The sequence below is a fragment of the Pelodiscus sinensis genome, chromosome 4 (assembly GCF_049634645.1).
Source record: "Pelodiscus sinensis isolate JC-2024 chromosome 4, ASM4963464v1, whole genome shotgun sequence".
Classification (NCBI taxonomy): Eukaryota; Metazoa; Chordata; order Testudines; family Trionychidae; genus Pelodiscus; species Pelodiscus sinensis.
Genome location: NC_134714.1, coordinates 55,833,907 through 55,848,321, shown reverse-complemented (window position 1 = coordinate 55,848,321; position 14,415 = coordinate 55,833,907). Strand labels below are relative to the sequence as shown.

Below are 14,415 nucleotides of genomic sequence, written 5' to 3'. Positions count from 1 at the left end.
CAATAAGTCTAGCCTCCCACGCTGAGGCAGGACCAAGTAAATTTAGACCACCTCTAACTGCGGTGTGTGCAAGCTGTCCTTTAAAATCTCTGATGATGGTTATTCTACCATCTGAAGTAGGCTTACAAGGGAGAACTTAGTTACCCTTATTGTTAGAAAGTGTTTAGTAATATCTGACCTTTTCAATTTCCCCTGCTGGGGATTAAATCCATTACTTCTTGTCCTTCTTTCATTGGACATGGAGGACAATTGATCACTGTCTTCTTTATAACAACCCTTATCCTATTTATAGAATCCTCAGCCAGAAGAGAACATTGTGATCTTCTAGTATGACTTTCTATATAACAGAAGACATAGAACTTCCCCAAAATAATTGCCAAGGCATTTCTTTTAGAAAAACTTCTAATCTTGATTTAAAAATTGTCAAGTGATGGAGAATTCATCACGACAAGTAAGTTCTCACAGTTAAAAAATTTCACTTTATTCTCACTCTAAGTTTGTCTTTCTTCAACTTCTAGCCAACTTCCATTGCTGGATTGAAGAATCCACCATTAAATATTTGTTTCCCATGTTAGATACTTGTATACTGTGATCAAGTCATCCCTCTTTGTTAAACTAAACAGATTGAGCTCTTTGAAGACTGTTGTAAGGTCATGGAACAAAAATACACATTCACTCCATACTCTGGGTGTCCCTAATCCAGAAACACCTGTGGTACAGACCCTGGAAGATGAAGGAGGAAGCAACTCTTTGCGTTGGCACTCTCTCCCTCCCCAATCAGCTGGGGTAACAGCAGCACAGCAATGTGCTTTCCCTGAGGCTTTTCTCTGCCACTATGGGAGCATTGGGAGGCAGTGTCTGGAAGTGATGGGGAGCACTGAGCAACATGGGCCCCAAGGAGCAGGACCCCAGAGGAGTACGCCATCCTTATCCCCCTCATGCCTAGACCTTGCAGCGCCCTCCCTGACCTGGCAAATTCTTTAACCTAGAATACCTTATTTCCCAGGGTTCCCAGATTAAAGATGTTCATGTTTGCTACCAACATTTAGAATTATTTCAAATATGTTTGTTTCTTCTGAATTTCTTAAATGCCCCTCAGTAATTTGCTTTCATTACTGTCTCCTACTCCAACAGCTTTGCAAGTGTAATGCTGACAGGCAGAGCTGAACCTGGTACCTCGGGAGAGTAGTGCATGAACCTCTACTGCATGACCTAAAACCCAGTTGGCTTTCAGCCGAGGCTATAGAGCAAACTCATTTTTCTCTCTTTCTATGGTCTACATGACATTACATGGGACCGTGAACCACACTCAGTAGATGTGTGGGTTACACCAGCACAGAAAAAGAATATATTCCAATGCTAGTGCCATCATGAGCATTAGCCAGAGGTTCATGTGCGATGTTCTAAGAAAGGTGTGATTTCCTAGAAAGATCTTTGTGATGGACATTTAGAACAACCCCAAGAAAGACAAATTTTCAAATAATCCATTGCTTTACTTTTGGCTCATGACTTACTGGACTAAAACTGGAAAAAAAATTATTTAATGTTTAGAGGTCTATGAAATGCAGGTAACTTCTGGACATGTTACTGTTATTGACAATAAGTGTAAATGACAAAATTTGCAGTACTGGTTGCACCTCCCTAGTCCAGTACTCTGGGCACCTGACCGGTCCCAGACAAGGGTGTTTGCCGGACCAGGGGAGGTCGGGGAGGGAGAGGGTACCAGCCTCCCTGCTGCCCCTGGCCCTGCTGGCTCTGGCAGCCCTGCCAGCTCCATGGTCTCACTGGACTTTGCTGCCCCACTGGCTGTAGGCTCTGTGACCCCGTGAGCTCCAGTGTCCTCTGCACCCCTCCCAGCCCCACAGGTTCTGTGGCCCCACAGGCTTTGCTGCCCTTCCAGGTCTGCAGGCTCCAATGGCCATGCTGGCCTTGCCTCCCTCTGGCTTTGTGGGCTCCAACGGACCCACTGGCTTTGCTGCTCCACTAGCTGTAGGCACAGCTGCCCCACAAGCTCCATTGCCCCATTAGCCCCCTCAGTTGCCTCTCTTCCCAGCTGCTGGCAACCTCTGCTGCTGGGGCTCTCTGGTCTGGCAACATGTTGCCAGATCAGAGAGTCCCAGACCACAAAGATTCAACCTGTAGTTGAAAAATAGTCTAATTTGAGCTAAAAGTCTGCATTCCCTGCTCAAAAATTGAATATATGGAATAATACATTGTCATTTTAATTCAAACACAATATAACTATACCTGCTTTGCTTGTTATATCATAAGAAACAGCTCAAGTATATAAAATAGAAGTTACCACTTAATAAAAGAAGTGAGAAAATAAGACAATCTGCAAATCCCCTTCTGGTTTTACCATAGCTTTGCCGTGAGTAAGCAACATTGCTGTAGTTCCTGAGAAGTAGCCTGGCAGGGAATTTGAGTCTCTTGATTTAAGCTTCCCTGTGGTGGTGAGAGTACAGTGTACCAGAACTATTCCTGTGACAGCATCACCAATGCACTGATGCAGCTATCCTGTGTGGCATGTTGGAAAGATAGAACCTAGAACTCAATTTTCCTTATTTTTGAGGGGAGGAGGAGGAAGAAATGGGATATATTTCAGATCTGAAGAGTCTACTTTCTCTCTTCCAGTGACAGCAATGGTAGGGATGGATAGCACTGGAAGTAAGAGAGGATCTCATACCTCATGTACTCCTTTGTTCTAGCACGCAGGACATGCCATAGTCTGGCCTTGTTTTGTGCTTAGATGTTGCAGCACAGCTAGAATATATAATAGAACACACCTAAAGAAGAGGTTGGCATTCCTAACCATAAGAGGAAGAATTACAGATTTTGGAGGTTTGATTCTCCTCTGCCTTGCACTTCATGTAGTTGTTTACACCTATGCAAAATGAACATAGAATGACAGTTCATCACACCCACTTTTGCATCAGTTCAGTGATGCCACAAAATGCAAGAATCTATAGAATCACTATGATATCGTTTGTCAGTCTAACTCCAAATCAATTTCAGTGACTATAGTGTAGCTGGCGTAACAAACTGGAATTTGGCTCAGAAGAACGAGCCTTAAATCAGAGAGTGCTTTCATTTCTGATTTATTTGATCTTTAATGAAATTTTAACACAGGAAATATTTTAATGGGTTACAATGGAAATAAAATTTACAACGGAAATAAAATTTACAATGCAAATGGAGTCATTATGTTGGTGTATGGATGCATAACAATTAAATTGCAGTTCTCTTTCCACTAATAATATTGGTTCTCTGGACTTGATATTCTGTGAAATTGTAGCCTGTTAAGTTTTCTGTAGTTGTCATGGAGGTTCCAGAGAAACTGTTGTAAAGCTTTAGCAGGGTTCTGCCCAGCACACTCACAACACAAGGATTGCCACCATACATTGTGACATCTCTTGTGGTATGATTTCTAAACTGTAAATGAGATGTTCTGGGGTCCTCCCAGCTTTAGATGGGTTTTACTCTATCACCTTTCTCTGAAGCATTTAAAAGTGCAGATAGTCTTTTGAAACCTGCTCAAACACTTTGCTGTGTTGCCCTTGTAAGTTATTTGTTTATTGATAGTTGTATGCCATAACCAAGTCATTGGGAAAGGGGAGGAGAAGGATGTACACCTCTTCTCTTTTAACTTAAGCTATGTCCCTCTGCAAAATAATTGCTAAAAATTTGTAACCTTGTTTTGATTCCTTTTCCTCCTTCTTGCTCACCTTTATATAACAACGGCATCTTGAGAATACAGGGGTTTTTTTCTATAAATTATGTCTTAAGAAGAAAACAAGTATTTTAAGAAGGGGGGGGGGGCAAAAAGCGGTTATTTAAAAAAAACCCTCTGTACACTTCCCATTGAATTTGAGCCAAAAGTGTTGCCAGTTTTGCTCAAATAATTCAGAGTTTTGTTTTGACCCTGCTTATGACCAGGGGAACTAATTGTATTAGAACTATCCAGGAGACTTTAAGAAAGTGCTGTTTTAATGCATATTTTAAAACACTGACAGATATTTTATCATTAATTAGTATTCATATTATGTCTCAAACAATCTGTTCAAGAATAGAGGAAATGAACTGGTTGAACAGCTCTTCTGTCTATCTAGTAATTAACATGGGAGATGCATGTAAAGCCAGGGGCCTAACGGGGAAGAGGGAGAAGTAGCACTGGGCAGATTTCTCTACAGAAGATTACAAATTACCTATGCTGAGGGCTTTGTCTTATCCAAAGATTTAATTTAGCGCATGTGAGAATAAAGGCCTCTTTTTCAAAAATAAACCTGTGCCCCTCTGAGTCATATCTTCCTGGATTTGCTTCCTATCTTGTCAATATGCCACTTGATAGCTGGCTGGACTCCCTTATTCAGTAAAATAGAAGGATTTCTTTTTTTAAAAAAAGACCATTTGTTCTTTTTTAACCAAAATATTGCTTGTTTCTTTTTTAAAAATACAGGGTTATATATAGCATTATCAAAACAATATTTTAGACATCTTATACAATTTTAAAAGATAGTTTGATGGATGTCAGCTAATCTATTATGCTTCCTCTGTGCCTCCTCCCCCTCTTCAGCTGCTAATCATAGAATTTGTATGCCAAATTGTGTAAGACACTCTTCCAATAGTTACATGTGTGAGTCTTTTGTGAGACACAGACAGTTATGAGGACAGATTTGGAGTTGCATATGGGTCTGTCACATGGTTTGATTGCCACGTCTTCCAGGACACAGATTTCTTTATTACTTAGCCATAATTCAGAGGAGTTTATACAGTTTATACAAAAAGTTCTGCAAAATTTCTCTCAAAGAATTCTTGCACAATTCATTTTATATAACAAAACAGAGTGTTCCCCAACTCTCTCCACTTACTGCAATATGTTTTCTATGCTGGCTTCAAAGCTGCTTACTCCCACTGTATATCCAAATTCTGTACTTAGTTGTCTTTTGATGTGGAGTAACATTCACTGCTCAGAAATTGTGTAGACTCTTTAGGGAATAAGAAGATGAAGTATCTTTATATTTACATTAAATTCTTAAGTCCTGAATTTGTCTGAACAATAGGAATCAACGTTTCTTCTGTTAGCTATGGTTGAAAGAGTAAGTCTTGGGAGTGTTGCCTGTGAAGCTTTGTGAAAAGCCGTCCAATATAGCTATGCTTTAGCCCCCAAAATAACATAGATTGATCTGATATTTTGTATGAGCAGAATATCTGGCAACCAATGAGCTCTTAAAGCAAACAAACATTCTAGTTAGATTTCTGGAAGGTGAAACCAACTCCCTAGGTCCCAGTAACATTCTTCTTCAGCTCTGGAATCATCAGTGTCATGTTCCTTGGTGGCAGATTATCATGAATTGTACAGCTGTCATTCAATTGGGTATTATATTTAATGATACTGAAATTATACCGAAGACACCAAGAGTATTATGGACAATTGTCTTTTATTGTTTGTATTTCTTGAGAGAAATTAAATAAAAAATGTAAGCAGCAGCAAACCAGAGTCATCACGGATATCTGTGTTTAAAAAACCCATAAAATACAGTAGCCCACAACTCCACCTGTTTAAACTTAAAGCAAAAGCAGCCAACCGTTTTGAAGATTGACATGTTTTAGAAACAATAGCAAAATTTAACACCAAACAGAGCTGTTGGGCTGACACACTGTATGAAATGGTTACCTTTTTATAAATTCCTTGAAATAATGAAAAATCTTATCCATGAATTGTAGAAGTAAAAAAATATCCATTTTTTTCTGTATACCTGAGTTGTCAGGCTGTAAACAAACTTATTTGGAACTTGACACAAATCCTTTCAGTGATTTCAGAGAAATATTTTGACATTATGAAAGGTTAAATATACATATTTCTAGATGTACCTCATCAGTTCACAGCTGATTCTTTTGAAGAGTATGTACATTTGACCATCCATGTATTAAGTTTTAGGTTAAAGTTTATCATAGTTCAATACAATTATTGTGTAACTAAATCCCTGTCAAATATGACCTTTAGGTTGGCACACTTATTTCATTTGTGGCAGAGTCAGAGGTAACTCTGTGATAGCAGAGAAGTCCGTGCTCAAAGAGAATGCTTAGAAAAAAGAAATATTTCTTTCAAACTTGTTTTTTTTTATTATTATTCTTTTCTAGGTTGGAGAAGTTCTATACTGTGCTGGACAGATTGCATTAGTACCTTGTACTATGCAGCTTGTAGGTGGTGGCATACAAACCGAGGCTACAGTCTCCCTAAGCCATGTTGAGAAAGTCCTTAAAGCTATGAGCCGCAACACTGAACTCCACCACATCCTTATGGCTAATTGTTACGTAACTAACAGCAAGTACATTCCTGTCGCTCACGCTGTATGGCAAAAGAAATTAGATGAACTTAAAAAGGTATCTATAAGATCAATTTTCTTCTTTCTAGTTTTTAAAAAATCAATTTATAGAAAGGTTTTTTCTAAGTTTTTCAGTAATAGAATTTTCTTAGTGTTTTTCAAAGGGGTTCAAGTAAAACAGATATAATAAGGTTTGATTGAGCTGTTATGTTCTGAGCTGTTATGTTCTGGCTTATAAGTGGCTGTGCACAGTTGAGAAGGAAAATTGCTTAATAGAAAGTTATAGTCATCACTAACTTTGTCTTAATTCCCAAAAGCAATAAGTTGAAGAATTCTTTAAGAACAGCCAATCTCTCCTGCTCAAATTTGAACAATATTCAATTTGAAATTGTTCTGCCTATGTTTTTCTATAAAAGTGCTATATGGTTTATGTTAACATTTTAGGAATTATTCTGCTGTTTTTCTTGTTTCTCTGTTTATCTAAGTGATATCTGCATGCATGTGGAGTTCATTAGCTTTTGCTGCTTAATTTTCCCCACAATGTACAAGGCCAAATTCTGACCTGAGCAAGTTTAGATGGCTATTAATGACCCTAGATCCTCTCTGACAATATAATAATTTCCACCGTGACTGTGATGTCTTGTGATGCACTAATAATACTTTATATTCCTGTTTGTTTCTTGAATGACCTCAGTCATGCTTGGGAAAGAGAGGCTTGAGTACTGTTTTTTTTGTTTGTTTGTTTCTTATTGTGTTAGGGCCTTTACTGGTATGCTTTATGTATACCCATATAAAGGCTATGTCTATACTGCAAAGTTTTGTGCAAGAAGTCTTTTGCAGAACAGTTCTTGCACAAAAACATGTCCATACCTCAAAGCGCATCACAAAAGTGATGTGCTTTTGCGCAAGAGAGCGTCCACACTGCATGGATGCTCTTGCGCAAGAAAGCTCTGATGGCCATCAGAGCACCTGTGCTTTTTCCCGTAGGGGTTTCTTGTGCAAGAAATCCCTCTGGAGCATCCACACTTGCCTTTTTGTGTAATAGCTGTAACACAAAAAGGAGTTATACCTCGTAGAAGGAAGTTTACCTACACTGACAAAAGCCCTCTGTTCTGCCATTTTACTGCTGATTTACTTGCACAAAAGCGCATTTGAGCTGTGGACACTTCACAGGTTTTAGCGCAAAAACAGACATTTTTGCACAAAAACCTTGCATTGTAGACGTAGCCTAAGAGAGGGAAAGAGGTAACTTTCTTCTATCAAAAGGAACCAAGTGTCCTCCCACCTTCTAGACTCCAATGGGATCAATGGGAACCAAAGGAGGCATGTTTTTACCTGAGAAACTGCTTGGCCTGACAGCTGGAAATAGAAGTCTCACCCCAATGTATCAAGGCTTTTATGGAAGGAGAAATAATAACTTAGGCATTCTAAGGGAAAATTGAGTGTTCTCTCCTCTGACCAGGCAAGAATAGGGCCATGGGGCTTGTAGGCCTGGGAAAATTAGAAAACTAAGCTTCTTTCCCTTCTTCAAATCTGTGTAGGCAAGGAGGCCAGGAGACCTCCAGCCTTCCTGGGTCTGACACTTAACAGATCTCTTTGAAGCAAACTTGAGAGAGCCTTAAAACAAGTTGTACCTCCCTTAATTGGAACTCTGTGGTCTGGCAACATCCATGGTCCAGCAGAACCATGGATGTTCCTGAACCACAGAGTCCAGGTATAAGGAGATCGGGCCACAGGGCAGAAGCAGAGGGGAGGAGGGGCATGACTCAACCACGAGGAGGGCACAGCAGGGAGTTCTGGCCCTTTCTGCCGGGTGCTAGCAGGGGGCTGGCAGCAGCTGCAGAGTCCCAGCAGTGGCTGCAGAGTCCCAGCAGCCACAGAGCCACATTCCCAGTGGCCATGGAGCCCTGGCAGCCCCAAGGAACCGTGCAGCCCTGGCAACCACAGAAGCCATGGCAACCATAGAGCCCCAACAGCTAGGGAGCTCCAGCCTGGGGTCCATGGAAGGGCACACAGCAGCGGGGCTCGGCTGGAGTCCTAGCCAAGGGCAGCAGCATGGGCCATGTTGGGAGGGACCTCCCTTTGTTTGGCAAATCACCTTGTTCAGGACAAGTCAGATCCCAAGGGTGCTGGATGAGGGAAGCACAACATGCAGTAGTTTTCTGTGAGCAGGTGAGGACACTGTGGCTTCTCACTGGAAGGTGTATGCATTAGAGAGACAGGATTTTTTCTCTCCTTTTACTGTATTTTCCTTTTCTTTTCCTGTGTCCCAATACTACAGCCCAGGGCCACTTTCATGCACCCTAAAATGAAATAAATGTTCCATTCTAGCCAAGTAAAACAGCCAGCCAAAAAAAACCATGTTTTTCAAAAGGGTTTCCTTCGTTTCAAGCGGTGGCCAAAGATAGGCATGAATGAATAGCAACCTACTGCTTACTTAATAAGAACAAACAGTGCATAGATTGGAATTATTCAGTTTCAGTCATTCCATGAAAAACAGACAGTGTGTAACTGTGCAAATAAAATTATTCAGTTCAGAGCTCATTTCTTCCAGACCAGACATTATAAACCACAGATTTAATTAGATTTTGAAAGCTTTCAGATTTGTGTTCTATTGTTGAATGTTCTGAATTTAACAGAGAAATGATTGTGTATTGTGATTATTGAGGTAGTTGTATTTAACATTGTTCATATATTTGTGTGTGTGTGAGTATATATATAACTTCTCAATTGCCAAAGGCTTATTTATAGAATACCAAAAAATAGTTAGTACAGTATCATCATTATGAAAAATTTCTCCTGTATAAATATTTTTTTCTAAAACTTCATTGAATAATTCTGTATATTACAAAATACAATACATAATTTGTGTAGGACAAAAATGAAGTGTGTCTAATGGAAGGAATCATGGAGAAGTGTATGGGTTAGCATGTCTACGTGTTTATATACACAAAAACAATTTATTTCTTGGAAGATGATAATATAGCACATGAACATGAAGTCGATGGGATTTTAGTCTGAATAAGGACCACAGAATCAGACCCATAATTCAGTGATAGAAATGAATGCTATTCATTAGGCATTGTTACCTACCTAGTAAAAATGAAAGGAATTTCCAGCTGTCCAAATTATTTCACTGATACATCAAACATGCATGAAAATTTTAAAGAACTATTATAATACAGAGGCAGCATGGTATAACAAATATGGTACTAGCCTGAGTGCTAAGATATCTTTCTTCTATTTTCCAGCTAAGTTACTTTTTAGCAAGTCACATTACTTCTCTGTGCCCTTGTTTTGCCCTTTGTCTATATACATAATCTGTTTAAATTGTAAATTCTTCAGGGTAAGAGCTGTCTATTACTTTGTGATATGGCTAGAATAATGGGTCAGGTAGGATCTTCTAGGCACCGCTGCAATATAAATGATACCAAATATTAGGGGGTTTTTGTAATTTCAGATGCCTTTTTAAGTTAATGTTTGTTGCTTTTTCACATACATACTTTTTCTACCACCATACTGAGCAGCAATAATTAGAAACATTGCAAGGTTTCACCTACCAGAAGCAGTAAGTAATAGATGTGTAGGACAAGGCTGGTATACAAGCATCCGTCCACCGATTTCCTTCCCATTTTTCTTTGACCTGGAAAGTTCAAATGACACATTATGCTTTAGTTCTCAACTTTCATTTTTTCTTTTCTCCGTCTGTCCCTTCCAGCTCTTGTATATTAGACAGAAAGCAGAGATAAAGGTAAGAACTCTCTAAAATCTGCCACAAAGTCATGCCCAAGTGGAAATTATATGAGATGGCATAAGAATCCTGAAGCCTCTGAAAACAAAGAAAAAAATGTGTACAACAGGACTTATTGGACACTGGCATTGGCTAAGACCATGTCTATGTGAAATAAAGTGGCATAACTGTGGCAGCAGAGCTATGCCAGCATAATCCACTAGTGTAGATGCAGCCTACAAGTGAAAAAGGGGGCTTTACTATTGTTGTAGGAACACCACCTTCTCAAGCACCGGTAGCTCCATCAAAAGCAGTATGCTGCCAGGAGTTAGGTCGGCATACCTGTGATGTTGAGGGATTTTTCACATCCCTGAGTGCTGAAGCCATGTAAAAATAAACTTTAAGTGTAAACCAGACCTAAGACTCAAATCAAAGATTTTAGCAGTGTATGCCTGGGGAGTTTTTAGGTGAGGAGCTCTCATAGAATCATGGAATCATAGAATAATAGGACTGGAAGGGACCTCAAGAGGTCATCGAGTCCAGCCCCCCGCCCTCAAGACAGGACCAAGCTCCGTCTACACCATCCCTGACAGATGTCTATCTAACCTGTTCTTAAATATCTCCAGAGAGGGAGATTCCACCACCTCCCTTGGCAATTTATTCCAATATTTGACCGCCCTGACAGTTAGGAATTTTTTCCTAATGTCCAATCTAAACCTCCCCTGCTGCACTTTAAGCCCATTACTCCTTGTCCTGTCCTCAGAAACCAAGAGGAACAAATTTTCGCCTTCCTCCTTGTGACACCCTTTTAGATATTTGAAAACTGCTATCATGTCCCCCCTTAATCTTCTTTTTTCCAAACTAAACAAGCCCAGTTCATGAAGCCTGGCTTCATAGGTCATGTTCTCTAAACCTTTAATCATTCTTGTCGCTCTTCTCTGTACCCTTTCCAATTTCTCCACATCTTTCTTGAAATGTGGCGCCCAGAACTGGACACAGTACTCCAGCTGAGGCCTAACTAGTGCAGAGTAGAGCGGCAGAATGACTTCACGAGTTTTGCTTACAACACACCTGTTGATACAACCTAGAATCATATTTGCTTTTTTTGCAACAGCATCACACTGTTGACTCATATTCAACTTGTGGTCCACTATGACCCCTAGATCCCTTTCCGCCATGCTCCTTCCTAGACAGTCGCTTCCCATCTTGTATGTATGGAACTGATTGTTCCTTTCTAAGTGGAGCACTTTGCATTTCTCTTTATTAAACCTCATCCTGTTTACCTCTGACCATTTCTCTAACTTGCTAAGGTCATTTTGAATTATGTTCCTATCCTCCAAAGAAGTTGCAACCCCACCCAGTTTGGTATCATCTGCAAACTTAATAAGCGTACTCTCTATCCCAATATCTACATCATTGATGAAGATATTGAACAGTACGGGTCCCAAAACAGACCCTTACGGAACTCCACTTGTTATCCCTTTCCAGCAGGATTTAGCACCGTTAACAACAACTCTCTGACTACGGTTATCCAGCCAATTATGCATCTACCTTATCGTGGCCCTATCTAAGTTATATTTGCTTAGTTTATCAATAAGAATATCATGCGAGACCGTATCAAATGCCTTACTAAAGTCTAGGTATATGACATCCACAAGGCTTCTCCCTTATCCACAAGGCTCGTTATCCTATCAAAGAAAGCTATCAGATTAGTTTGGCACGACTTGTTCTTCACAAACCCATGCTGGCTATTCCCTATCACTTTATTACCTTCCAAGTGTTTGCATATGATTTCCTTAATTACCTGCTCCATTATCTTCCCTGGGACAGACGTTAAACTGACCGGTCTGTAGTTTCCTGGGTTGTTCTTATTCCCCTTTTTATAGATGGGCACAATATTTGCCCTTTTCCAGTCTTCTGGAATCTCCCCTGTCTGCCATGATTTTTCAAAAGGCTCAGATACCTCCTCTATCAGCTCCTTGAGTATCCTGGGATGCATTTCATCAGGACCTGGTGACTTGCTGACATCTAACTTTCCTAAGTGATTTTTAACTTGTTCTTTGTGTATCCTATCTTCTAAACTTACCCTCTCTCTGCTTGTATTCACTACGTTAGGCACACCTCCAGACTTCTCGGTGAAGACCGAAACAAAGAAGTCATTGAGCATCTCCGCCATTTCCAAGTTTCCTGTTACTGCTTCTCCCTCCTCACTAAACAGTGGGCCTACCCTGTCCTTGGTCTTCCTCTTGCTTTTAATGTATTTATAAAAGGTCTTCTTGTTTCCCTTTATGCCTGTAGCTAGTTTGATCTCATTTTGTGCCTTTGCCTTTCTAATCTTGCCCCTGCATTCCCGTGTTGCTTGCCTATATTCATCCTTTGTTATTTGTCCTAGTTTCCATTTTTTTATATGACTCCTTTTTTATTTTGAGATCATGCAAGATCTCCTTGTTAAGCCAAGCTGGTCTTTTGCCATATTTTCTAGCTTTCCTACACAGCGGAATTTTTTGCTTTTGGGCCCTTAACAACGTCCCTTTGAAATACTTCCAACTCTCCTCAGTTGTTTTTCCCTTCAGTCTTGCTTCCCATGGGACCTTACCTACAAGTTCTCTGAGCTTATCAAAATCTGCCTTCCTGAAATCCATTACCTCAATTGTGCTGGTCTCCCTTCTACCTTTCCTTAAGATCATGAACTCTATTATTTCGTGATCACTGTCCCCTATACTGTCTTCCACTTTCAAGTTCTCAACTAGTTCCTCCCTATTTGTTAAAACCAAATCCAGAACAGCTTCTCCTCTAGTAGCTTTTTCAACCTTCTGAAACAGAAAGTTGTCTCCAATGCAGTCCAGAAACTTATTGGATAGCCTGTGCCCCGCTGTGTTAGTTTCCCAACATATGTCTGGATAGTTGAAGTCCCCCATCACCACCAAATCTTGGGCTTTGGATAGTTTTGTTAATTGTTTAAAAAAGACTTCATCCACCTCTTCCACCTGGCTAGGTGGCCTGTAGTAGACTCCTAGCATGATATCACCCTCGTTTTTTACCCCTTTTAGCTTAACCCAGAGACTCTCTACACAGCTATCTCCTACGTTCATCTCCACTTCAGTCCAAGTGTGTACATTTTTAATATACAAGGCAACCCCTCCTCCCTTTTTTCCCTGTCTGTCCTTCCTGAGCAAGCCGTACCCTTCCATACCAACATTCCAATCATGTGTCCCATCCCACCAGGTTTCTGTAATTCCAATGATATCATAGTTGTATTTATTGGTTAGCAATTCCAGTTCTTCCTGCTTATTACCCATACTTCTTGCATTTGTATATAGGCATCTAAGATACTGATTTGATCTTGCCTCCCTGTTGTGTCCTGACCCTCCTTTCTCCTTTCCATTATAGGCCGTAGTCCCCCCCATTTCCACATAGCTTCTTCAGACAGATAAGTCAGATAGCAATTCAGTGAGACAGAACTGAGCTGAGGTCTAATTTTTAAACACATCAGTATACAATCTCTGAGAGAGAAATACTTTTCCTGGTAATTCCCTGTAGGATTCACACACACCTAGCCAGTGATATATGTTCATATTAGATTATGTTAATCTTTCTAATCAGAGAGCCTTCCCTTTAAAGTACAGGGTCTCTCATCTCTCCTTACTTCCAAAACTGGTGTCTTAGCATTAGCATCTTGGAGGTCCTGAAGTCCTGAGAACCTCTCTGCCAACATTTTGTTAGGAGTGACAGCCTGATGACTCTAGCCCGTCTGAACACTAGGAGTCCTGTGACATACCAGAGTACACTCCAGGTGAGGGGTGACACAGTCTCCTGCCCTGGAACTTGGGGAGCCTTGTATTGCTTTGTTGTAGCTTCCAACTTACACTGCTCACAAGCAGCCATCAACATAAGGTGCAGATATGTTTGTGCAGCTGCAGTCTTCCATTTATACCCTAGTTTTCACTACCCTTGCTTACTGAGGGTTGGTCCCTGCATACTCCCAGACAGACTTTTTCCCAGAAATGTAAGGCCTATTGTATAGCCTTTTCTCAGTCTAAATATATTAAGTTTGTTAATTCCTTTAAAGAAATAACATACACCTGATTATGTTAAAGTTACCCAGACACTTTAAATTAAACACAATGGATTAGATTAAACAATAAAATAAGTTTTATTAATTAAATAGGGAGAGTTTTTAAATTAATATACTTGATGAGACATGTCAGAAATGGTTACAAGAAAAATACAAACAAAATGCTTACTAGTGCCTACCTTAACAAACTATATTAAACTTAATCATAATTTCTCACCAAAGATTTCCAACAAAATTACTGGTCAGACTCTTCATCTCAGGACTCCCTTTTCCCCACCCCATTC

General features: G+C 40.1%; 1 protein-coding gene across 5 annotated transcripts in view; it reads left to right on the top strand.

Moving 5' to 3' along the window:
- Positions 1-14,415, top strand: part of DPH6 (diphthamine biosynthesis 6) — a 358,530-nt gene that overhangs the window by 255,542 nt on the left and 88,573 nt on the right. For 4 of the 5 annotated variants that reach the window (XM_075927016.1, XM_075927013.1, XM_075927012.1 and 1 more), the window contains one exon: positions 6,142-6,384. The exons of the other annotated variant lie outside the window; for it this stretch is intronic. In XM_075927016.1, the coding sequence (XP_075783131.1) occupies positions 6,142-6,384 (243 nt within the window). The remainder of the gene's footprint in view (positions 1-6,141; positions 6,385-14,415) is intronic. 5 annotated transcript variants of the gene reach the window in all.